The 24568-nt window shown below is 45.9% G+C and overlaps 1 protein-coding gene across 2 annotated transcripts; it reads right to left on the bottom strand.

Moving 5' to 3' along the window:
* Positions 1–452: 452 nt before the first annotated feature.
* LOC146175356 (uncharacterized) lies at positions 453–23462 on the bottom strand. Of its 2 annotated transcripts, XM_084580740.1 has the most exons (5): positions 23306–23436; positions 22072–22184; positions 20612–20707; positions 2663–2923; positions 453–1767 (listed from the first exon to the last, which is right to left on the bottom strand). In XM_084580740.1, exons 2-5 carry the CDS (start codon positions 22181–22183, stop codon positions 1562–1564), a joined length of 675 nt encoding a protein of 224 aa, XP_084436866.1. In that variant the 5' UTR covers position 22184; positions 23306–23436; the 3' UTR covers positions 453–1561. The 2 variants fall into 2 exon arrangements, with proteins under 2 accessions (XP_084436866.1, XP_084436865.1); XM_084580739.1 differs by lacking the exon at positions 22072–22184 and having other exon boundaries at positions 23306–23462.
* Positions 23463–24568: the final 1106 nt, after the last annotated feature.

The raw sequence follows: 24568 nt of genomic DNA, 5'->3' as shown, positions 1-24568 counted from the left end.
GCTCTTATCGTTGTCGGTGAGTGATTTGGAGGAGTCCTCTTCCCTTATTTCGGTCAGTCCCACTTCCTGCAGAATCTTTGTCCTTGATGCCCTTGTCCCTGCACAAGTCCGCAGCAGGTGACGAACATCCACTTCTGCAGCTGGTGTGGAACACTTCGGGCATGTGATGGGTCCGATGTCTTCTCGAGATTTCCATCGGCCTGTTACCGACGTGGTAAGGACCGCCCCAGCCCTTATCCTTCTAAGGGCAACCTTCTCCAGTTTCGTTAAGTTATGAGGGAGGGGGAAAATACACAGGGGAATGAGGGCTCGTGTACCTTTCCTAAAGAGGATGATAAGGTGGGAACAGCGGAGCGGGCATCAATAGGGAGCCTGGTGGGGAGTGCATTAGTGTTTGGAACAACAATTCTCTGGCAGTTTGAGCTTGAAGAAACAAAACTGGACGATGCACGTAACTAAACCATTTATTCAACAAGAAGACATGTTAGAGCGAAGCTAATTGTCGTTTATTCAGGCACTAAGCTAAACACTAAGCAAATGCGAGGGTATTCCCTGTTATACAAGTCAAGTATGTTGAAAAGCAAGCCAATACAGATATGTTTATGGTATACTCCTCAATCTTGTCAACTAAGTTCCTGAAGACAGCAAAAGTGCCGTGCAATTTCCGCCTCAGGTTTCAGATAACTCCAGGCGGTCCGTCTTGTCGTTTCAAAAGATGTATACGTTTCTACACTGCGTTGTTGGCTCGGAATGGTCCTGGAGAACTCTGACAAGGAGGCAAACGGTGCCGGCAGGAACTGTAACGGATGTGCACTTAGTAATATTGCATTTAGGAAAAAAAAAAAGGAAAGAAAAATGCTCGTCCTAAATTAGGCACGTCCTAGTACAATTGTGAGACCACAGCAATGCAGAAATATTAAGAACGCTCTTTCTCCCTACACTGGTACGTCTCGAATGGCGCTTTATGTTATAGCTGATAGGCCAGTATGGAATTCCATAATTTCTTTTCTCCATACAATGTACCAGTGCGGACCAAAGTAAACGGAGCACGCTACTTGCTTCTAAAAATTTTCACGCGCTGCATAGTTGAAACTGGTAGTCGTGGTATGTGCGAACCGGTAGCAGACACCAGTGCGCTGACAAATAATTCTTTCTTCAATATAGAAAGCGTGATTGTAATTAGAACTGAAAAGCGTTTACTTATGTCCGCACTGTACTTAGAGTATACAGACCATATAGAGCCCACACTAAAAACACATTCAGAAAGGCTTAATTGCATGCGGGCTGTTTATACAAGTCATGTAAAAAATGTGGAAAAAGTATAGAACGTACACCGACTTGTGTATGATTTCCAACTGCGAAAGAGCTGCTCATACGGAGAGCTTTGATAGGTAAGAGCGGCCAAGTGGAATCATCTTTTGTCAGTGAATCCAGACCACGTACAACGAAGTGGCGAGTGGTTATATATTGTGAACAGTAGGCTGGCGTATAGCATTTATATAGGCAAAACTTAAATTTCTTCTCGCTTCCAATCCCTGGTACAATCCCTCCAAAGCGACCTTCACGACGTGGGGGATACAGGTAGGCAGTCCTGGACACATGCCGCCATACTGGCGTACGATTTGTAGATGCAGACATCTTCCCACTTGCTGCACGCGTGTATCACGGGGTCGTAGTACCACCACTGGCGGCCCGACTCCTCCCGGTGCGTGCAGCTGTAGATGGCCGACAATGGCAATGGCATCGTGCATTCGCGCATGGGAGGCCCTACAGATAAGGGAGAAGTCGTTATAGTTTAGTGCATTGCCTTTTTGTCACGGCAGTTCCATCTATTCTGGCTAATTGTATTCACTACTGTATTGATCTTTTACGCACTCCGCTGGTAGCAAAAAACATAAATCAGCATTTCTCATTCATTCATTCATTCATTCATTCATTCATTCATTCATTCATTCATTCATTCATTCATTCATTCATTATTTCGATTGTACAGTCAAGTGTTTAAATTTATTTATCTCAGTAGAGAAAAAAATGGCTGAGGTTTAACCCTGCTAAACTTACTTAGGTGAAGCGAAAGTGTGGTTTTGTTTTGGTTAGCCTTACGGTTAGGCGCGGCAGATATGATTTTCTAGCGATTAAATTGGCCGCACTATAGAGTCGAGGACGCCGTCAACAAGAGGGAACACGGGATGCTGTATCTGCCGTTAAAGGTCATAGGGGTCATAGGTCAAGGTCAAGTGCCAAAGGTCAAGTGGTGGTGTGGTACCATGGTTAAACTGTACTATAGCCACCCTCTGGTTCAATGAAGGCCAAGCGGCCTGCCAGGTTGATCTTGTTTGATACATGGCTTATAGTGAAGCTTTCGGTTCAAAAGTACAGAACCATGCCAAAAATAAGAAAATATTCTGTAGTTCCATCGTACCGTGAGATGTGTGTGAAGTTCCGTATTACTTTTCTGTTGTAACAAGAGAAACTTTTGATGTTACTACAGAAATATTTGTTACCACAACCGGTTAACCGCACAGAAATTCTGTTGTGATGACTTAAGATTTTCTGTAATACTTTTCGGACTAGAATTGACCAGTTAATTTGTCCATTCATCCACTGACTAACTCGTTCGTTCTTTTGTTAATTAACGGTCACCGCCGGGGGGGTCTCCCACCTCCTCCGCATATATCGGTGCACTCCTGGCTGCTGTTGTAGCGGTACCCTCCGCCGGCGGGCTGGCCTTCCTCGTCGGCGCAAAGGTGGGCGGGCGTCCACTCGAGGCACGAGCCCGGGTAGCCAGCGCCCGGCATGTAGAACCAACCGTGGTTCCGCACCAGCGACGTCAGGTTGCTCGAGCAGCGCACCACCCGAGGAGCTGCGCATTGACTGGCGCGGCTCCATTCGAAAGCTCCACCGGTCTCCTCGACAAGCGCCCCTACATATTGTACAACACAAATGAGCTTCACTACCGAGATTTTTGCGAAAGGTTCGTGCCTATTATGCACGAGCGCCACCACTGGAGCGAACGCGCTAGTGTCGACCTAGGGGAGAAAGTGGGATCACGTGACTCCTCTTACTGCTGCTGAAGCAGACGCTCGATTGAATTTGTGCGTTTTAAAAGCTAATAGTCGCGTTTATTTCTATAGTTTGGGGTTGATATAGAGTGCCTGCCTTGCACTTTTTGATCTTGTATCGTTACTGAGGCTGCTGAAGTTTAAGCTGTTGCTACGGTCCGTTACGCGCTGTACTCTGATGTCGGCGAGGGAACCCGGCTTAAGCTCCCATTGCTACCCGAAACATAAGCTCACACTGCAGAATTCTCCTTCCTTAATTAAAATTTGAATGAGTAAATAAGCGAGTGATCATTCTCATGATGTGCGTGAGACATTTCAGCGAGCGAGATTTTGTCCTTAGAGTTGGCGCTAAGGGTTCGGGGATCCGCAGAAGAGACGGCGCGCGTTTTAACTTGCGCTTATCATTTGTGAAGCCAACGATTCTATTGTTGGAAGGATGGTAAAGATGCTGGCGTCTTCATGGAGCAGTACCCTCCCCAAAAAAGGAGGGATTGTGCGAAGGTCAGAAGGTCTCAGATTATTCTAAATGAGCACGTTGACGCGGAAGCTTCACTGAACTAGAAGATTCTGCCGCCTCGGGTAGCGGTATGCGCATGGTGAGTTGTCTCAGGCAGCGTCTTCAGTAATTTTAAATAACAGAGTTCATGAATAAACGAAAGATAGAGCATTGTAAGTATGTATATGGATGTGTTGGTCGAAATACGTAAAAAAAAAAAAAAAAAACTACTGTGCGCGAGAAAAACAAATATCCACTCTAATCAAGAGTACCAATGGCAGTTGTCAGTGCGCAAGAATTCACTGCCTGGAACACACGTCTTCACACTTGCTAAAAAATTAATCCATGTTATCCCAGCAGTCAAACGTGCTTGCTCTACTACGTTCAAGGGAGCAGGCGAACGGTGCCGCTTCCGCCTGCGCTATGTGAAGGTGCTCAACGTCTGTCAGACTCCTGAAAGTCCTCTGCTCTTGCACAGGAATCCCATTACCTGTGCGCTGACTGCTTACATCTGACTGGTTGTGTGGTAGATTCAACTGTTGTTGTTTTTTTTCATATATAACATCAGAAATGTTGCAGCCGGTGCGCTTCGTCGTAGCGGTAAAGCTCGCCAACTTCGATAACTCTGATTCGGTGAAGTGCTTTTTTGCCGAACGACTCGGTCTCATACCTCAAAATAAGCTCATACAGGCCCAGACTGAGGTGTATATTCAATAAATAAATAAATAAATGTAATAACGTGCAACTGAACTACCTAGGAAAGCATCCTACAGCAGCCGTTCAACGTGCGTTATCCCACTTCGTCATGCGGGCGCTTCCGTGAGGTGGTGCCACGGCATGTCCTCGCGCCCAATAGCCTGCCTACAGCATCAATCACTTGGAAAAGCACACAAAGAATACACGAACCGCTGTTTGAACAGCGATAAACTGAGATGAAAAAAGCAAATGATATTGTACTTGGTCAGATGAAGAAAATAATCAGGTGTCAAAACTTTTTCATTAACAGAGTCTTCTCCAGCCTGACTCAAGGGCAAATACCACTCCCATATCCTTCCAATTGACCCCGCGCCAGTTTTGTCGATTGGGCCCCCGTAAATTTCATCGGCCTTTCTGGTAACCCTCTGTTACACTTGCATGCTCTAAAAAATCAAGTCAGTTGCCCTTAGCGACCATCGGTTATCCCCTATTCGCTCCTCATGCTCTTTCCATGACGATTTCTTCTTCTTGATTTCCATTAAAATGTCATTAACTCAACCTATTTCTCTGATCCACTTTGCACGTCTCCTATCTCTTAACGTTATACTTGTCACAATCATTATCATAATCTATTAACCTTCCAGGATGCTCCCGCAGGGACACTACACAAATTTGGCTGATACAGAGGCCTTCAGTGGTAAAAATTGCACGTAAAAGAAAAAAATACCCTTGAAACAATTAGGTAAACAACATTAAAAAGATTGGAAGCCAAAATGGTCTAATTAGAACATAGGGACAGACCATCCAGGAATGCAGATTGCAGAAATGCGACAAGTACAGTTTGCGTCACCCTTTTGTAGAGCGCTCGGGAGACGCGCCTCGGAGCAAACAAGGCCAGATATCGCCGCAGTTTTTAGGTTTAAAGTCAACAACCGAACAAAAGTAGCGCCAGAGAGACCCGCTAGCAAGGTAGACATGAGCCCAGAAAGAGGGGTCTTCGCTTTTCGTTAACAGGTATGCCATGCTCTAGCGCTGTACAAAAGTGTGACGCAGACTGCACAGTAAACTGGCTGATCGGTTTTACATTATGTGGTAACTTATTCCAGTACAAGGAAATGGTTATTATTGATTTAAATGCTCATCTAGAGCCTGCGTAAGCCTGCAAAGATTAGTCACAATCACACTGTGTTGGAGGAGGGCACTAGGATACTACGGGGTACTATTAGCAATAATCGATTTGTTCAATGCATTGGTGAAGCTGTGAAAACGCTGTATACCGAAGTAAATAAATAAGAGCCGAGGTTACCATAACGATGCACGTAAAATGTTTTTCTGAAGTTTTGAAAAATCCCAACAGCTCTTTGTAAAGAAAAGAAAGTAGCGAGATTTTCTGGCTCTGTGTTATTGATTTGCGGCCAAGAGATGATTGCATGATATCAACACTAAGTCAAGTACTATTTGGAGTACTATTTTGAATTTATGTCAGATCCTACCTGGTTCTGGATAGCTTCAGGTGAGTCAACAAACCAGGCCTGGTGAGGGTTCTATGTGGTAAAGGCGTATTAAAGTTTTCCACGAATGTAGGGTTTGTATGCTGCTTGTCTAATGGCGGTGATAGACATGACAAGTGGTTTACTGGTGCATCTAAATGACCTCTCAGCACTTAATCTTCTTATGTGGGCTGTCCAAATTGGGCTGATCGTTACTTCGATGTTGAGGTACCTGTATGAATTGGCTAGCGACAATCCTATTGAGTTAAGGAGTGGGCAGAATGAAGGCACCTAATATGTGCATGAATTTGCATTTCCAAAGATTATCATAGCGTTGATATAAAAAATGACCCAGTCATTACCAGAAATCCGAAAAGATGATGAATCATCAGATGGCAAACTGTTGGTGAATACTAAAAACAGCAAGGAGGCAAAAACCGATGCATAGAGGACATCGTAGAGTAGTTTTGAGTGCATGGCTAGAGATTTATTTTATTTTATTTTTATTTCGCCAATACTGCCAGCCTTCGCAGAAGGACTTGGGAAGGAGTGAGAATACATTGTAAGGAAATTAAAACAGAAAAGAAAAAATAAGGGGCTTCTCTTTGTGCGTTGTTGTCATTCCTACAGGTTTTTTCTTGTTTATTTTCATTTTCCGCGTTGTGCACTGTTTTTTATTTTGGCTAATGATGAATTTAGTAAAGACTGGTCATTTTTAATTTCTTGCTAGATGATGCAGTCACCTGAAAAAAGCTTGATTTTCACGGATAATTCGTTGACAATATCATTAATAAAAACTAGAAAGAAAAGAGGCCCAAAAACTGACCCTTGTGGAACACCTGACTTTACAAGCATAGAACTTGAACACACTCCGTCAAATGACATATTTTAACTTCTGGAAGGTAGATATGTGGCAATCCATGAGAACAGTGTGTCATTCTTAAGAATGTGTTGCGCTTTTAATAATAACTTTGGGTGACACAAACTATCAAACGCTTTTTCAAAGTCCAAGAAGATAATGTCTATCTGGCTCTGGTTATCTATTCCTGCAGCGAAGTCATGCAATGTTCCAATAAACTGTGTGACCCTGGACATCCACCTGCGTAAACCGTGTTGCCGAGGATCGATTAGAGTCATCATCATTATCATCATCAGCCTGATTATACCCACTGCAGGGCGAAGGCCTCTCCCATATTTCTCCACTTAACCCGGTTCTGTGCTAGCTGCATCCACTTGACCCCTGCGAACTTCTTAATCTCATCCGCCCACCTAACTTTCTGCCGCCCCCTGCTACGCTTTCCTTCCCTTGGAATCCAGTTTGTTACCCTCAGCGACCATCGGTTATCCTCTCTTTGCACTACATGTCCTGCCCATGTCTATTTCTTCTTCTCAATTTCCACTAGAATGTCGGTAACTTGAGTTATTTCTCTGAGCCACTCTGCACGCTTTCTATCTCCTAATGTTACCCCTATCATTTTTCGTTCCATAGCCCTCTGCGTTGTCCTCAACTTAAGTAAAACCCTCTTGGTTAGCCTCCACGTTTCAGCCCTATAGGTGAGTAATGGTAAGATCGGGCAATAGGTGTGGGGCTGATGCCAGCTGTTTAGAAAAAAAAATCAAGACAAAGGCCTAAGCAACCTCTGGGTCAGCAGATGTACATGGCCCACTGCTTGGCGACCTGCAAACCTAAGTGCTTGTTTATTTATTTATTTATTTATTTATTTATTTATTTATTTATTTATTTATTTATTTATTTATTTATTTATTTATTTATTTATTTATTTATTTATTTATTTATTTATTTATTTATTTATTTATTTATTTATTTATTTATTTATACAAATACCTCACAGGTTCCAAACATGGAACATTGTGTGAAGGGGAGGGGTTACAGTGTATCAAAAGAAACAATGGTACATAGTTTAAAATACAAAAGTTAACAGTAATACAGGACTGGAACTGCAAATAAGTATTAGAGCATGCATGGGAAGTAATAAACCGAGGATTATGACATTATACAATAGTTAGCGGCATTGGACGAAATCAACCTGCACACAGTGAATGCAATATAAAAAAGTTATTCTGACTGCAAAAAGGTACTCAATTCGTTTTTGAATTTTAGTGGGTCAGATATGTTAGCGATGCGTTCGGGAAGACCATTCCAACCCTTTATAGCCCGTGGCAAGGCAGAGAAGTTAAATGCATGTGTTCGACCGAATAGACGTTGAAAACTTATATTATTATTCAGGCGGTGGGAGGTGCGAGTCGGTCTAGTAAGTGGCACTGTTGATGCATGGTGACTGTAGATTAGTTTATGTAGCAAGCAGATAAGCGCGATATCCCGACGTGATTGTAAACTTGTGAGTGATAAGGACAACTTGATGTTAGTTCAGGTCCAGGTTAGTCCAGGTGATGATGTCCAAGTGGAAGGCGACATTAGATGCAATGATGTGTTCTAGTAATTTGCATGGAACACTTGTTAGCGATATGGGGCGGTAGTTACTGACAGAGTGTTTGTTACCAGATTTATACACGGGGATTATTTGACCGATCTTCCAGTCATGCGGAATTTCGCCAGTTTCTAATGACTGTTTGAAAATATGACAGAGGATGAGGCTATAGGCATCTACAGTGTGTTTTAGAATTTTTGTATTTATTCCGTCTAATCCTGAAGAAGTAGATATTTTGAGACTTTTGATTAGAGATGCAATGCCTTCTATAGTGATGTCTATTGCACTCATGAAAGGGAAATCGGTTTCTTGTGGGCTAGGTAGGTTGGAATAGTCTTCGTTATTGAAAACAGATGTGAAAAAATCATTAAAAACTGTTGCACAGCTGTCCTGAGGAATGGGACATCCGGTTGCATACAGTAAAGAAATATTGTCAGACGTGCGTGATGGGGGGGAGATGGTTTTCCAAAATTTGGCTGGATTATTTTTCATGAGCGATTGAAGATTATGTGACAGAAATTTGCGCTTCGCCTTACGGATGGCATGGCAGTATGATGCTTCACATAACTTATATTGTGTTTTCGAATACTGTGTGCAAAGTCGCTTCGCTGATTTAAAAAGACGTTTCTTCTTGTTTTTTAATGTACGAAGTGATTTGTTAAACCAAGGTTTAGATACGTTAACACGAAACGTTATTAGAGGAATGTAATTACGCACGAGTTCTGTCATTTCTTCCTTGTAGGACTAGAACAGACGGCGGAACATCGAGCTCCGGAATTTACCGTCTTTTTGCCAGACCATCAACCCTGGGACCTCCATCGCCCAACTCACGTTATTCGGCAAGTACCTGGGATCATTCTGACTCCTCATGTGCTGAATTTGATAGCTTTTTGGCTAAGAACCGACCATATATAGGTTCCGATGATGCCCGAGGCTCGCTAAGCCTTGCCACGGATCTCGTTACCATGGCAACGACACCGCCGCCGCCACGTGCCGTCGATGAATTTCCTGGAGAAACACGTGTCCACGCTGCCGAAGCACGCGCCAATGCCTCAGACGCCAGAGAAGAACGCGCTCATACCTCTGAAGATTTCGATGCGTCTGACTGGATTACCCCAAAGAGGAAAGGCAAACAAAAGATTCCGGCGACACATTTCTCAACGCTGAAAACTGTCGTAATCAGGGCACCAAGTACACTCAATATCTCCCAGGTTAAACCCTACGAAATTCTTCAAGAAATTTCCTCAGCAGCAGACTTGGCGCCATATGAGCGACAGGCTCTGACTCTACAAATCAAATACCACCAGAATGTTATCCTTCTGAAGACCACCAACGAATTGACCGCCCGAAAGGTAGCAGCACTTTCCTCGTTATCCATCCGAGCCAAAACTCATAACATCCAATCTTACATGACGGCCCCGGTGGCATCGTGCCGGGGCGTAATTCATGGAATCGAGAAAGGTCTTTCAGAAGCCGAACTTTTAGAAAGCCTTGAATCGTGGCATGCGACGATCCTGTGCGCTCGTATGATGGGACAGACCGAGTCTGTATTAATAACTTTTGAAGGCACCCATGTACCTCGACAAATTCTGTTCCGCCGCGTCTTGTACAGATGCAAGCCTGAAAGACCAAATGCTTTGAAGTGCAGCAGGTGCCGTGAATATGGTCATCGGCTGCTGAACTGCCCTCACCCTCCGACATATCAACGCTGCCCCACCTGCTCAGCCCAGCTCAGCCAACAAGATGAACCACATCGTTGCTCCGCCTATTGCTTCCACTGCGGTGGAACCCACCCAACTTTTGACCTCACCTGCCCTGTACAGAAACAACAAGACCAAAAGAGCCACAAGGCTGCATATGACCGAAGGAAGAGTCTCAGGGAAGAGCTGGAACCTTCTGTCCAAGAACAGAAAAAGCCATTTAATTCCCAGCGTCCTACTACAAAGCGACTATTGACTACACGACAAAAAATGTCTGGTCACCCTGACAAGCAGAATACGCCACCCCATCATCCTCCGACTCGCGAGGACTTCCCCCCTCTGTCACATGCAAATCAAGAAACGGCACCACCCCCTCGGACCAATGTCTGGCATCAAGAAGTTCAAGAACTGCCAGCTGCCCCACGTCCGCTTCTCAAGCCAGCTACGCTCCCACCACCGGGTAAGCCGAGCCCGCCACTTCCCATTTCCCCTCCCAAACCTTTCTCTTATACATCTTCCGATTCCACACCAGTTATCACATCTGAGAATTATATGCGCCACATAAACGATCGAAATGACCCTATTATCTGGTACCTTGCAGAAGAAATTTCCGCCATTCGCCAAGCATTCGAACTCATGCATACCCTCCTTAGCAATCTCCTTCAGGATGACGAACGCATGGATTTCCTAAATCCTTCTCTTAAACGGCCCCGTCCATCTACATCCCCTGAAGCAACTGCTGCATCCTCTTCTGTCCCTCCCGAGAGACGCGCTAACGTAGCTTAAGAATGGCAGGGAACAATCACATACACATTGTACAGTGGAATAGCAGAAACCTGCGTACCAATCGAACACTCTTTATCCAATGGCTCCTGACTTTACCCTCGCAGGCCCACGTCATTCTCATTCAAGAATCGCGTGCTCTTAAAGGTATTCCGGGCTACCGTGCCCTGCATGCAGCGCATGACAGCGACTGTGCCCTATTAGTGAGCACTTATATTCGTCGGGACATCCGATTTGAGGCCATTGAAGTCCCCAGTCGTCTTGAACGTCACCTTATTGCATTTACACTCTATTCTGATCACTTATCTCGCCCTTTATCCATTCTAAATTTTTATAACCCTCCTACAGAGTACACGCTTTCCAAACCGCTAATGCACTTTACTTCAAGATTGTTTTGAGACTCCGATTTCTTGATAGGTGGGGATTTTAATGCCCCGCACGTTATCTGGGGTTACCCACACACCTTCCGACCTGGCCGTATACTCAACGACGCATTAAACGGAGCTCAATTAACTGTTTATAACACCCCAAACTCCATTACCCGGGAAGGTTACAGGAACCAACAATCCACCATGCCAGACCTCACAGTGGGCCGCGGACTGCGAGAGGTCACCTGGCAAGTTACAGATGAAAAATTGCTCAGCGACCATTACATTATTAACATCACTGTCCCTAGCCGTACCCGTCCGCGTAAACGTAAAATTTCCCACACAAACTGGAATACCTTTCGCACTATACGCGACACCTCTCATACTACTGGCAGTCTTCAGAGCTGGACAAAAGCACTCAAACATGCTCAGAAACAAGCTACGCAGGAGAGTTCCACTTCAGCCCCGTCAGATAATCCGGACCCTTACCTTGTACGCATCTGGAAGAGGCGGAAACGACTCTTGCGCACTCTTCGCACTCAGCCCAACAATGCTCGCCTCTCCGACCGAGTCACCGAATTGACGCGACAGGTTAAAGAACACTGCGTTACACTTGACACCAATCAATGGAACAAAATTTGTAACACCATTAACGGCACACTACATCAAAAAAGAACCTGGCATTTACTCCGAGAACTACTCGGGCCTCAACCGGCGCCTGTTCCCACTCTCGAGAAGCACTATTCTCAACTAGGCGCGGATGCCTTAACAGCCCGACTCCGCGATCTCTACATTCCTCCTCCCCTACCCAGCCTTTATACTCCGTACACTGGTGCTTCCAATGTAGAACTCGATCAGCCGTTTACCCTCTGGGATCTCGACTGGGCGCTAGAACAGCTAAAGCGGAAGTCAGTTCCAGGTGAAGACCAGATTACATACTCACTCATTCGAAATCTCTCTGACAAGGACAAAGAACATTTTCTGAGCATTATAAACTTACATTGGGAAGAAAGCACACTCCCAGAATCTTGGAAACAATCACTTATAACCCTACTTCCAAAGCCAGGCAAAAAACCTGCGTTTCAAAACCTCCGCCCAGTTTCTTTAACATCATGCCTGGGAAAAACCATGGAGCGGATGGTGCTCAATCGGCTCGAGACTGATCTTGAATCCATAGATTTCTTTCCCCCTCAACAAATTGGCTTCCGAAAAGGCGTGTCTACTCAGGACCTATTTTTTCTCCTCATGCACGAATTTGACCCTCCGCCCACTTCCCAGATCCAAGCCATAGTGGCCCTTGATGTGCGAAAAGCTTTTGATAACCTTGCCCACGATCCTCTATTAAGCATCCTTGTCTCTACTGGTTGTGGTCTAAAGATGTATGGCTACCTCACAGCATTTCTCCGCGACCGTACGGCCAAGTTCCGTCTCCCCGATTCGATATCTGATCCTTTCCCCCTCACACGTGGTACTCCTCAGGGCGCTATTCTGTCACCCACCCTTTTTAACCTTGCAATGGCTCCCCTATCTCGTACTTTAGCGTCTATCCCAAACCTTAAAGACACATTCTATGCAGACGACCTTACTCTTTGGTGCACTTCTGGGTCTCCTGGAGCAGTAGAGGAGACCCTACAGCAAGGTATCGATGCAGTCGTTAGTTACCTTGATAAAGTAGGGCTATCTCCCGCACCTGAAAAATCCGAATTGCTGCTGATTGCAAACACTCGCTATCAACGCCAACATAACCAGCTGATCAATCTCACAATGGCAGGTCACCCCATCCCTCGTGTATCATCCTGCCGGATCCTCGGACTTCATATCCATGAGTCAACCAATCAGGCCAATGTATCTACAACCTTTAAAGTTTGCAATCAGCTTACGCATCTAGTTCGCCGCATAGTCAATAAGCACGCCGGGCTACGAGAGGGCCAAGTCAGGCAGCTTGTCCATGCATTAGCACTTGCAAAATTTTATATACGATTCCTTACCTTACACTAACTTGTCGCCAAAGACATCAGATTGAGGTTGCGTTTCACATATTGTACAAGGCCGCCCTTAACGTCCCTGTACATACGTCCACGGAGCGCCTATACTCTACGGGGCTGTTCTTGCCCCTGGGAGACCTCATACAACAACATCGCGACCGGCAAATGGCACGTCTTTCTAGCACCAAACAAGGACATCGAATACTACAGCAGGTTGCACTCAAACCTATAGACCTCCCTATAATTACCCTTCCTTCTTCGCTTCCGGATAACCTCAGAATAATTCCCATTCCAAAAAACGTTGCACCCGACACTAACACAGGCAGACGTTCCGCTCGCGTTTCCAACCATGTTCACCCGACAGATTCCACGATCATCTACACAGATGCATCACGAACTAACGTCGGAGCGGCTGCTTACTCAATTCAGAGCTGTAGCGATGTAGTGACGCATACCCTCTGTCCTTATATAGATTCTCCTCCTACAGCGACTCTCGAGACCCTACCAATAGTTACCAGTATTCAAGACCTCGCACAAGCACCCCCTAACCCTTCAGGATATACCATATACACTGATTCAATACAAGCTATACGCGCCATTCACACGGGTCGCATTCCTGAAGAACTACACGATGATTTACACAGAGCTCTTACCAAACTACGTCCCCACACTGTAACACTGAGGTGGATTCCAGGTCACGCTGGAATCCCAGGCAATGAGGTAGTGCATCGCCTCGCCCGCGAACTTCAAGACCGGGCGCCTGGGATTCCCTGGCCTTATCCACCAACGTGGGACACTACTCTTCACTACAAAAAAGAAATCAACGTTCACTACGACAACATTAGAGAAACAGTCCGTACACTTCCTCTTCCTGATAAATCTCTCACTACCACGCAAATCCGCATTCTTAGACGCATACAACTAAATACACTGCTTACTCCTGCCCGATCTTTTCTATACAGAATCATACATTCCCCTGCATGCCCAAATTGCCCAGAACACTATGCAAACTTGGAGCATTGCATCTTTTCATGCCCTGTCGCCCTCCAAACTCCTCACTTTCCACACCCTCCTCCTCCAACGTGGCGGGCTTGGTTAGCCTCTGACCAGCTGCAAGATCAGTTGGCCTTGGTGACCCTGGCCCAGGACATTCTTAACGCTTAATGCAATGCGTTAAATAAAGTTGTTTCCTCCTCCTCCTCTTCCTTGTACAAAGACCAGTTTTTGTTAACAGACCGGGAGGAAAAATTGCGAAAAAACTGTTCAGAGAAACATTCCAGACCACGATTTATAGCATTGAAGTCAGCCTTGTTATAATTTAGGATTTGTTTAGGTTGAGCGCGACGTGAAAAATAAGGAGCATTAAGTGATAACTGTAGAAGTTTATGATCGCTGAATCCTTCATCAAAAGTAATGTGCCTGACCCTGTTCGGAGAAGAAGTTAAGATAAGGTCTAAAATATTAGCTTCTCGTGTAGGATGGTCTACCAACTGAACAAAAGAAAAGTCTAGTGTAAGTTGTACGAATTCATTGGAAGCAGAGGAATTACAAGATAAGTTACACCAATCAATGTCAGGGTAATCAAAATCTCCAAACAAAAAGATGTCAGACTTAGGAAACCTATTTCTAATGGCAATGATATTGTCATGAAGGTCGGGCACAAACTTAGGGGGACTGTCCGGAGGTCTGTAGCAGACGCCCAAAATAGTTACCCAAGCGGGATTGTATTGCTACCCATACGATTTCTACTGCACTAGGGATATCGATAAGAAAAGACTGAATGTTATCTTTAACTGCGATTAATACTCCACCACCTTTTTTGTTCGTCCTATCTTTACGGTAAATTTGAAATTTAATGCCATCTGGCAGAACTTCTTCGCTACTAACGTCAGGGCGCAACCAAGTCTCTGTTAAAAGCAGTACGTGGCAGTTGCTATTATCGAGATATGAACATAGTTCAGTGCGTTTAGGGAAAAGGCTACGTATGTTAGTGAATGACAAATGGAGCGGCGGACATGGAATGATATCGCTAGTTGCCTGGACTGGGATATTGATAACTCGATTGGTTTTACGTCTTGGCTATCTTGAAACTTCGGTTACTTGGTTAACATCAGTGTCATAAATGTAGACTAAATCACCTATGCGAAGTTTATCAACACTTAACTTGTAGGCGGTTTTTTTGGACTTTGCGAATTCTAGCAGGTGTTTCCTGGCTAGCCGTGTATGAAACTAAAAACCCTCACGTACAGCATAATCGGTGTCCTCAAACTTCTTCCCGTTTTCCAGAATGAGATTCTTATCCTTAAAGAAGGTAAATTTAATGATGATTGGGCGGCATTTGCCAGCGTGGAACTGCCCTAGACGGTGTGCTCGTTGAATTTGTGTTGGCTCGAGATTTATTCCAAGTTTATCGCGGCAAAGCTCAATTACTTTGCTTTCTGCAGTTGACCAAGTTTCAGACGACTCGTCCGCCACGCCAAAGAAAAGCAGATTCGATCGGCTTAACCTGTTTTCGGCGTCTTCGCATCTCGACTCAATTTTGCGAAGCTGCTTGCCAATGGTACTAGGGTGTTAGGACCGGGCGCATACTCTGACGTGGTTTCCTTAGTCTTGGATTCAGCAAGGTCTACTTCAACTGCACGAATTCGGTCAGACAGTTGCTTCAGCTCAACATCAACCGACGCCCGCCAGTGCTTGAGAGCACTTAATTCATTACGGACCTCGTTTTGTCCAGCTTCTATCCGCTGAACCGTAGCGAGCAAAGTTGTCATTATATCACCAATTTCGCGGTTAGGACCTGGGATTGTCTCCACATCGCCACAGAGGATCAAAAGAACGTTACTAATACAACGAGCTGCTCTGCTATCAAGCAACTCCATCACAACCAACAAAACCCCTGGGCACGACACCGCGAAGAAACAACCATTGCTGGTTCTAACACAACGGCCATCGTTTAGGTAACTAACCTGGAATAACAGATGAGGTAAGTGCACCATACTAGATGCGGTGTCGTGCCCCGCAGGGGCGGCGTCTGGCTGCTGCTTATATCCCCTTTCGTCGTCGCTGATAGTGGCTGTGCGTACACGTAGTTGCCAGAGCAGGTAGTGATCGACGGTCAAACTTGTCCCTTGCGTCCAATACTCGGGTTGGCGTGTCGCCGGCAAGGCACAGGCTCTCGGTATAGCACTATACTCTCGGGGAGACCGTGACAGGCGCTGCAACAGCCACGTTGAGTATAAGGGTAACCTGGAATAACAGATGAGGTAAGTGCACCATACTAGATGCGGTGTCGTGCCCCGCAGGGGCGACGTCTGGCTGCTGCTTATATCCCCTTTCGTCGTCGCTGATAGTGGCTGTGCGTACACGTAGTTGCCAGAGCAGGTAGTGATCGACGGTCAAACTTGTCCCTTGCGTCCAATACTCGGGTTGGCGTGCCGCCGGCAAGGCACAGGCTCTCGGTATAGCACTATACTCTCGGGGAGACCGTGACAGGCGCTGCAACAGCCACGTTGAGTATAAGGGTAACCTGGAATAACAGATGAGGTAAGTGCACCATACTAGATGCGGTGTCGTGCCCCGCAGGGGCGACGTCTGGCTGCTGCTTATATCCCCTTTCGTCGTCGCTGATAGTGGCTGTGCGTACACGTAGTTGCCAGAGCAGGTAGTGATCGACGGTCAAACTTGTCCCTTGCGTCCAATACTCGGGTTGGCGTGTCGCCGGCAAGGCACAGGCTCTCGGTATCGCACTATACTCTCGGGGAGACCGTGACAGGCGCTGCAACAGCCACGTTGAGTATAAGGGTAACCTGGAATAACAGATGAGGTAAGTGCAGCATACTAAATGCGGTGTCGTGCCCCGCAGGGGCGACGTCTGGTTGCTGCTTATATCCCCTTTTGTCGTCGCTGATAGTGGCTGTGCGTACACGTAGTTGCCAGAGCAGGTAGTGATCGACGGTCAAACTTGTCCCTTGCGTCCAATACTCGGGTTGGCGTGTCGCCGGCAAGGCACAGGCTCTCGGTATAGCACTATACTCTCGGGGAGACCGTGACAGGCGCTGCAACAGCCACGTTGAGTATAAGGGTAACCTGGAATAACAGATGAGGTAAGTGCACCATACTAGATGCGGTGTCGTGCCCCGCAGGGGCGACGTCTGGCTGCTGCTTATATCCCCTTTCGTCGTCGCTGATAGTGGCTGTGCGTACACGTAGTTGCCAGAGCAGGTAGTGATCGACGGTCAAACTTGTCCTTTGCGTCCAATACTCGGGTTGGCTTGTCGCCGGAAAGACACAGGCTCTCGGGGAGACCGTGACAGGCGCTGCAACAGCTACGTTGAGTATAAGGGTAACCTGGAATAACAGATGAGGTAAGTGCATCATACTAGATGCGGTGTCGTTCCTTTGAGTGCCTTAGCGGGGAGGCTATATCTTTCAGTGACAATGAATAGCTTTTAATTTTCAATCAGGCTTTTTAAAATCTTCCCTCATGTGACAGTGACAGGTGGCAAAATTTCATAATCTAAGTTAGAGTATCAAGGCATTGCTCATTCCATTAGCGACTACCTTAGTAAATACCCAGTAGGTTACGGACAGTGCGCTTGCATGAAACTTTTGGCTTCAATTCAATACACATTGCATTCTCTAGCATTTTTCCTATAAATGTGAATAATTTTTCATCGCATATATATCATGGTTTTAGACACGAAGGAAAAGAATTCGGCCGGCGATTTCGGCCGGCGATTACGATAAACGGTAATGAGAAACTTGAGGGCTGCTTCTTACGTCGCAGAAAACTTGGCTCTTACGTCATCAGCAGCTTGAGCGAGAAGCATGCGTCCATTATTACATCGATACAACCCAACAGTCCCTCCTAATCCACAGTGCTTCCGATGGAGCAGCGTTATCTTCTGGTCAGCCGAATAAATTTGGCATCGGCCAACTTTCTTTGCGGAAGCAACGCTACGCTAGTCGCCGAGCCATTCTGCGGAGCCCCCATAAGACAAGGTGCGCATGCGTGAGCGGCGTCACACGGAGCACAGCTGGAGAGCCGCGTCGGAGTCCCCGCCGACTCCTCCGCTGCGCGGATGACTCTCAGAGGTGCCGCCACCGCCGCGCCAGCTGCGCATGCGCCAAGAGAGAGTGAAGCCACACGGTGGACAGTTGGCGCTCCGGGGTGTCACCACCGAGACCTTTACTAGGCCCGCGCACTCCAGCAGCCTACGTCACGACAGGCGGATGGCGATAAAGTACCAGCAAATGTACGTGCGAGCGCGAATCTGAGTCGAGTCACATGATGTCGTCTCGCCCCATTACCCAAGCCTGTACGCGCAGATTCAGTGGCTGATCCTTTATCACGCATCCGCTTCTCGTGACGTTCGCTGTTGGGAGAGAAGGTGATGCAGAGGCCTTGTTAGGCTCTCGGTGGTGACGACCGGGGCCACCGCTGACCCCTCCGCGGTGAAGTGGCCGCCGCTGCGGCGTTCGCCGCAGATGTTGCTTCAGCCTTTTCTCACAAATGCTGCTCTGTTTAGTTGTACACGGACAAAGGAGCTGGACGAACGCTGAGGTTAAGCGCAGTTTCTTTGTCCGTGTACAACTAAGTAGCGCTGCATTTGTGAGAAGATGTTCCAACTAGCCCAATCTCAAGCACGTTTTGCTTCAGCAATTCTACTCGGGATGGTCATTGGTCGAACCACAGCTGATTGTTTTTTTGCTTAACGTGCCAAAAAGCTGAATGACACTTGGGCTTCGCATTTAAAGGCAGCGCACGCTAGTATTAACGAGTCCCTCCTATATCTACGGCGCCCTTCGCCAAACTGTGCGAGACATCAGTGTTTCGGATGACCATCGATGGTTGCCGGAGACAGAGCAGAATTTATTTTGAAGAAATTCAAAGCACTGGCGGCGATTAAATTCTACATCATGTGGCTTAGAAGCAAACTGCTTGCATGTAATCCAAACTGTAGACAAAGGACGCACATTGAAGAAAGAGCGTGGGAAAATTGCGAACCGAAACGTTTTTTAAGGCGAACGACTTTAATGGCTCATTACTCGCCAGCGTGTCCGTCCGTGCGCGCGTCCGTGCGAAGTGCCCACTTCTCCGAGATATACTTTGATAAATTCTCTCTTGATGAAAAAACAGCGCTACAGACGTGGACGGAGCTGAAGGACACAGTATATATACTGTATGGCAAAGCGGGCGAGTTGGTGATACATGGTTTAAAAATAAAACAGCGCAAAACACACAGACGAAAGAATAGAAACAGACACCACAAGCGCTTGTGGTGTCTGTTTCTATTCTTTCGTCTGTGTGTTTTGCGCTGTTTTATTTTTAAACCATATATACTGTGTTTTTTCAATAAACTTCAGTTGTGAGTTCAGCGCCCGTCCTGTTTGTTCTTCACCTCCGTCCACGTCTGTAACGCTGTTTTTTCATCATGTCACCAACCAACTCGCCCAGATGTCTGTTCTATTATAAATTCTTTGATGTGTTTGACATATTGTCTGTTGTTTTGCACACTATATATTCGGTTAGCATTTCCAATAAAAAATCGGTTGTGAGTAAGCGCTCGTGTGTGTATCCCTTATTTTGTCCTTGTCTTCTTTGCGCTACGTTTCCTAGAATGCAAACGCACCAACTCGCCCAATTCAGCATTCTTGTGCATTCCGAGGGATACCGCGACATTGTGAAGTCATCACTTTGTGACGTCGTCATCTGGTGACTTCATCGGCCACGACCGGATGTGAGGTCATGAACTGGAAATGACGCCATCATGACGTCACATCTCGCCATGACCGATGACGTCATCAAGCGATTCCCACATGCGAAACATACCGCTCCGGGCGTCCAATCCGGGCGCTCGTGCTGCGCCTTTCATTTGACGCTTCCTGAACGCCGCACCGCTCAACATACAGAAGCAGCCTCCGGAATCAGCGGCCTTTCAAAGTATTTCGCCTCATGCACATTAGTGCTCCAAAGTGCCCCCTTAAGGCGAAAACCTTTAATGGCTTATGCTGTCGTGGACAAAATGTGTCCTGCTTTTGCAGCGGCTCTGATTGGCCGAGGCAGGATGATGTCGTATAGTTCTCGACAAATCACAGAGCACCACTACAGTATGCGCGAATGCATGCCTTATATGGCCATATGTCAATGATCAAATTGTAATGAATGACTGAAATAAATAATTAATATATGATGACTAATCAAGCAATTCTTAAATAACTAATTAATGAATATTTATTCACCTCGATTAATGACTAATCCAACAGCTAATTCATTATTGCCTAATTGCTTATTTACTAATTAGTGCCGTTTGCTTGCGTAGCAGAATGCGGCATTAAGGCTTTCGACTTTCACTACTTTAGTCGCTAAAGTCCCTCGTAATATTTTACATGCGAGCACCGGCTTGCAGGAAAGAGCCCCAGCCGACCTTGCCCCCACTCTAGTATACAGTTCGCGTGAAGATGAAGTTGACTGCTTGTTTCGACTCAGCGCGTGGCCGAAGTTTGAAACCATGTACCGCTCCGATAGTCTGTCAGACGCTTGCTCTCGTACGATGCAATATAGCGCGAGAGAGTACTCACTAGGCGACGCTTTCCTGGATTTATTCTTAGTGGAGGCCTTTGTCGTTACGACGGCTTCCGTCGTGGTCTCCTCCGAGGGAGGTTTCGCTGGGTTCCCTGCGATTCAAATGAGAAGCGCAACGCTAAGAGACCGAGAGATGAAGAGATAGAAAATAACCGAAGGCTTAACCAGAATAGTTCTTCGGATCAGTACCACTGAGATAAAATTATATTTCCCGTTTCTTTGAAATCGCCGGTGCCATGAGAGACGAAGTTCCCTGATCCGCCAGGACAGAGATGAAGTTATACAGCAGGTGTTCTCAAGCATTTTGCCTCAGGAACCCCTCAAAAAAAAGAAAAAAAAAAACATATCCCCCCATCGCTGTCACACTGAGTCGACGCGGCTTATCCGTGGACCCGTCCTGGTTTTCTACTCCTTTAGTATATTTTATAATTTTTTATTGCGTTGAGGTTTGCAACCAGATTGTTATTAAATAACCTCTTCTCACTCATGCTCAGGCCTCTAAATCGAGAACAAGAAAGCAGAAAACTAAAGCCATCACAAAACGCGCGGCAGTTACGTGGGAGTTCGCGGAACCACCAAAAGCACCACGCGGAGCCCCTGGGTTCCTAGGAACCCATTTTGGGAACCCCTGGTATATAGATCCCGCGACTAACCATGCAACTTGGCCCAACCGAAAAATTTGGTGTTTTGCTTTGACATCCGATGGTTGTTGGATGATGTGCTGAGAAGTGCAGAACAAAACTGACAGATAGGATAATGAATATATGTGGCTGAGAACTAGAGTGATATCTCGTCGCTTCCTTTTAGGTGGTCTTAGTGTTTGCGCGCTGGAGTAAGTGAAAACGTGGGTAAGTGGGTAATGTAAACAAGACAAAAATGAGATGCTGCATGACATGGTTGGGCAGGCTACGTAGGCGAGGGGCGCTACAGGACAGCTCCTCACTGACGTCTGTCATCAACGACGCCAGATATAGACAGCTATATAGCCACACTAAGGTATTGGTTTTATCGCTTTTTGGCTCAGATTATGACTGGGAAGAGCAAGCGTTAGTATCCCCCCGTTCAGTTTCCAGCGTGCGTTTAAGGGTTTTGAGTTGACTCAATGCTTTTTCAGTGCGTGCTCAGCAAGGGTGAAATGGTATTCTCATGCGCAGCGACCGCAGCTGGCATTTCGTGCCTCAACTCTTTGAAAGAATAGCTGTCTAGACTATGAAACTTGCACAGTAGAACCGCAAACAATTTATGGGGGTTTGATCGAATCTTCTAAAGCTAGTTGCAGAGCGAGAGCATCGTTCGACTTCGTTACGTTTGCTGTTAAGTTTCCATGCCATTGGGGTAATTGACCAACATAACGTTAGGCGGCCCACTTAACTTTAAGCCAAATTGTTGTCTTCAAGGCCAAATTGGTGAAACGTGGCGTAATTAAGCTCTCGCTTTGTAATAAATCTGCGATTACCTGAACGGAGGGCGGCGACAACCAGGGCAGCGGAAGCAATGGTCATTACGATAAGGACGAAGCACACTGCAAGGCACACTACGGCCACCACCTTGTTGAGACGCTCCTGCATCCTGCGGTGGGTATACAATCAAAGCGACGCTTATAGCGCAACTCTGCCCAATTGTTGGTGGGTTAATATCGATTTGAACGCCATTTGTATACGGCTTGCCCCCGTTAGAAAAAAAAAGCAGAGACAAACTTAATCGTGACGAAATATGCATGGTTAAATGGTCTACCTGATCGAACCTCAAGGAGTCAGACCAAAATTCTTTCCCTGATAACCGATCGGAATGGAATTGTGATGAAGCCTGCCTCCAGGGACCGGTGGCTAAGAAGCTATTTCGGTGTCACCACAATTTGGCAGCGGAAAGGGCTGGCGTGGAAATACCTGTAATTATTTTCAATATTTTTATGAAAACTTTGTTTTAGTGAAATTAGCCGTTAAGTCATCAGAATGCGGCCATGTATAGATTGAGACATATTTAAATTAGTGCTCTCTCAAGTGTGACAAATTAACAACTCACAAGCGGTTTTACCTTCTGCCAGAATTAAAAAAATGACCCGCATCCAATGAGGTCAAAGGAAATTTTCGAAACAGAAGCTAATAAATATTGGTTGGATGTAGAAAATGTATTTAGAGAGAATGGAAGAAGCTGAGGCGAAAGGCAACAAGGAAGTAGCATTGGGCTGCTTATGGACTTTGCGAGATTTAAAAGGAACCATGTAATTTACAATGAACCAAACGGGAGTAACGTGCAACAAATAGATATATATACGTACAAGACCGAAAACTAAAACAAGGTGATAAATAAAACGTTGGGCGATGCTTAGGCTCCTCCTTCATGGATCATGAGGATTTGATGGCTTACACCAGAGACTTCCGCGCGGAAGTAAAGAAAGGCTTTGCTTAAGCACTACTCCCCATCGCCAAAAGTTTGGTTTCATCTGCCCTACTTTGTTTTGTAAAGACGATGGAGCTTCTATGCTTTGAATTGGGCCGGTCTCACGCAACTACATGGGTCTCAAGAATAAAACGATTTAATCACGGTTGTAATATTTCCACACCTTCTTAATCGATCGAGGCGCAGACACGTTCTTATTATTGCAGCGATCGATTAGTCGCCGCGGTGCCTTACAAAAAGTAAAACATAATCGAGTAGAAAGGTGAAAAGAAATGCAACATTATATTTACCCTGGGCTTGCCGTTCGCCTGTGCCGTTTAATCCATTCCACTTGGTAACACCAGAATCACTTTTCACTGAAGGATCCACGTTATTAGAGAGTACCTTCCAACCGACGTTTTTAGCGTGCACTTTATCCGGCGCCATAAGTGGCTATAAATCACTCGCTCCTCCCGCTGCTTGCGTATAACTACAAATTAAAGCTATCTAAAACGTGTCACGACAGCTGTTCGTGCCTGTTGCGGAAGCAACCCAATATCCTCCCCAGCTGTTCGTAGGCACAGTCAATGCCACGTATGTGAGCGCTCTCTCGTTTGCTTCAAAAGCTTCGCTCTGTTCGTTATGCTAACGTAGCCAAACCCTAGCAAATGTTTTGGAGCACGGTCTAAATAGGTCCATTTCACAAACTCCGATTGTCATCCTAATGAAGTTCATGATTCACCAAAGGTGCGATACAAGCCCGCGGCTTCAAACACTGCCTTCAAGAGTCGGTTGTCCGGTTTTGCCTGTCTCAGGAAATATGTCAGCCCATTGCTGACTACCGAATAAAGTAATGTTAAATGTTCGTAGCCCTGAGAAGCTCTGTATGGTGAATTTGAAGGAACGGTCTTTTCTTAGTTTCCGGAAGGCATTGTACGAACTACTTTGCTTTGTAGGCTACCTGAGGAAAAGCAGAAGCGGCGTGAAAGCTTAGCCAGTGAAAATTTGGCAGTACACTACACGTGTCTGCAGTTCGTTTGTTTACTTGGACCCTTAGTAAAATAAATTCGATTTCTGTTTTCATTAAAAAAAATCGGCTATCTGGCCCTTTTTGACTGTGTTGACGTTTGTACGGCGAGAAAGTTGCTCATGATATTCTTCCCACCAGTCGATTCAGTTAAATCAATGCAGAGGACTGTAGACTCTGGGATCAGCGCCAACAGATTGGTGTCGAAATATTCCGGCGATGACGACACCCGTACTTCGCTTTTTTTCGTTCTACTTTGTAAAAGCCTTCGCGTTACGTAAGAGTGGTCTTTTGATTAAAACCCGATACCCTATCCAACCGAAGCTAATCTTCTTTAAAGCAAACGTTTCGAAGTGCCCTATCAATATTTTTTATCGACACTCATCCGCAACTTTCCCGTACCATAATCAAAACAGTACAACTATTATTCTTAAAGTATCTGTCAAACCTGTTTCTGTTGTTGGGGCTGTAGGAAGAAGAAAAATAAAATGCACGGGCCTGCTACTGGCTCTGTAGCTGAGCCACCTGATTTATTGATTTATTTATA

The sequence above is a fragment of the Amblyomma maculatum genome, chromosome 10 (genome assembly GCF_055883805.1).
Source record: "Amblyomma maculatum isolate TAMU_Amacu chromosome 10, ASM5588380v1, whole genome shotgun sequence".
Taxonomy (NCBI): Eukaryota; Metazoa; Arthropoda; class Arachnida; order Ixodida; family Ixodidae; genus Amblyomma; species Amblyomma maculatum.
The sequence above is the reverse complement of the archived record's forward strand: the minus strand, read 5'-3'. Positions and strand labels throughout refer to the sequence as shown.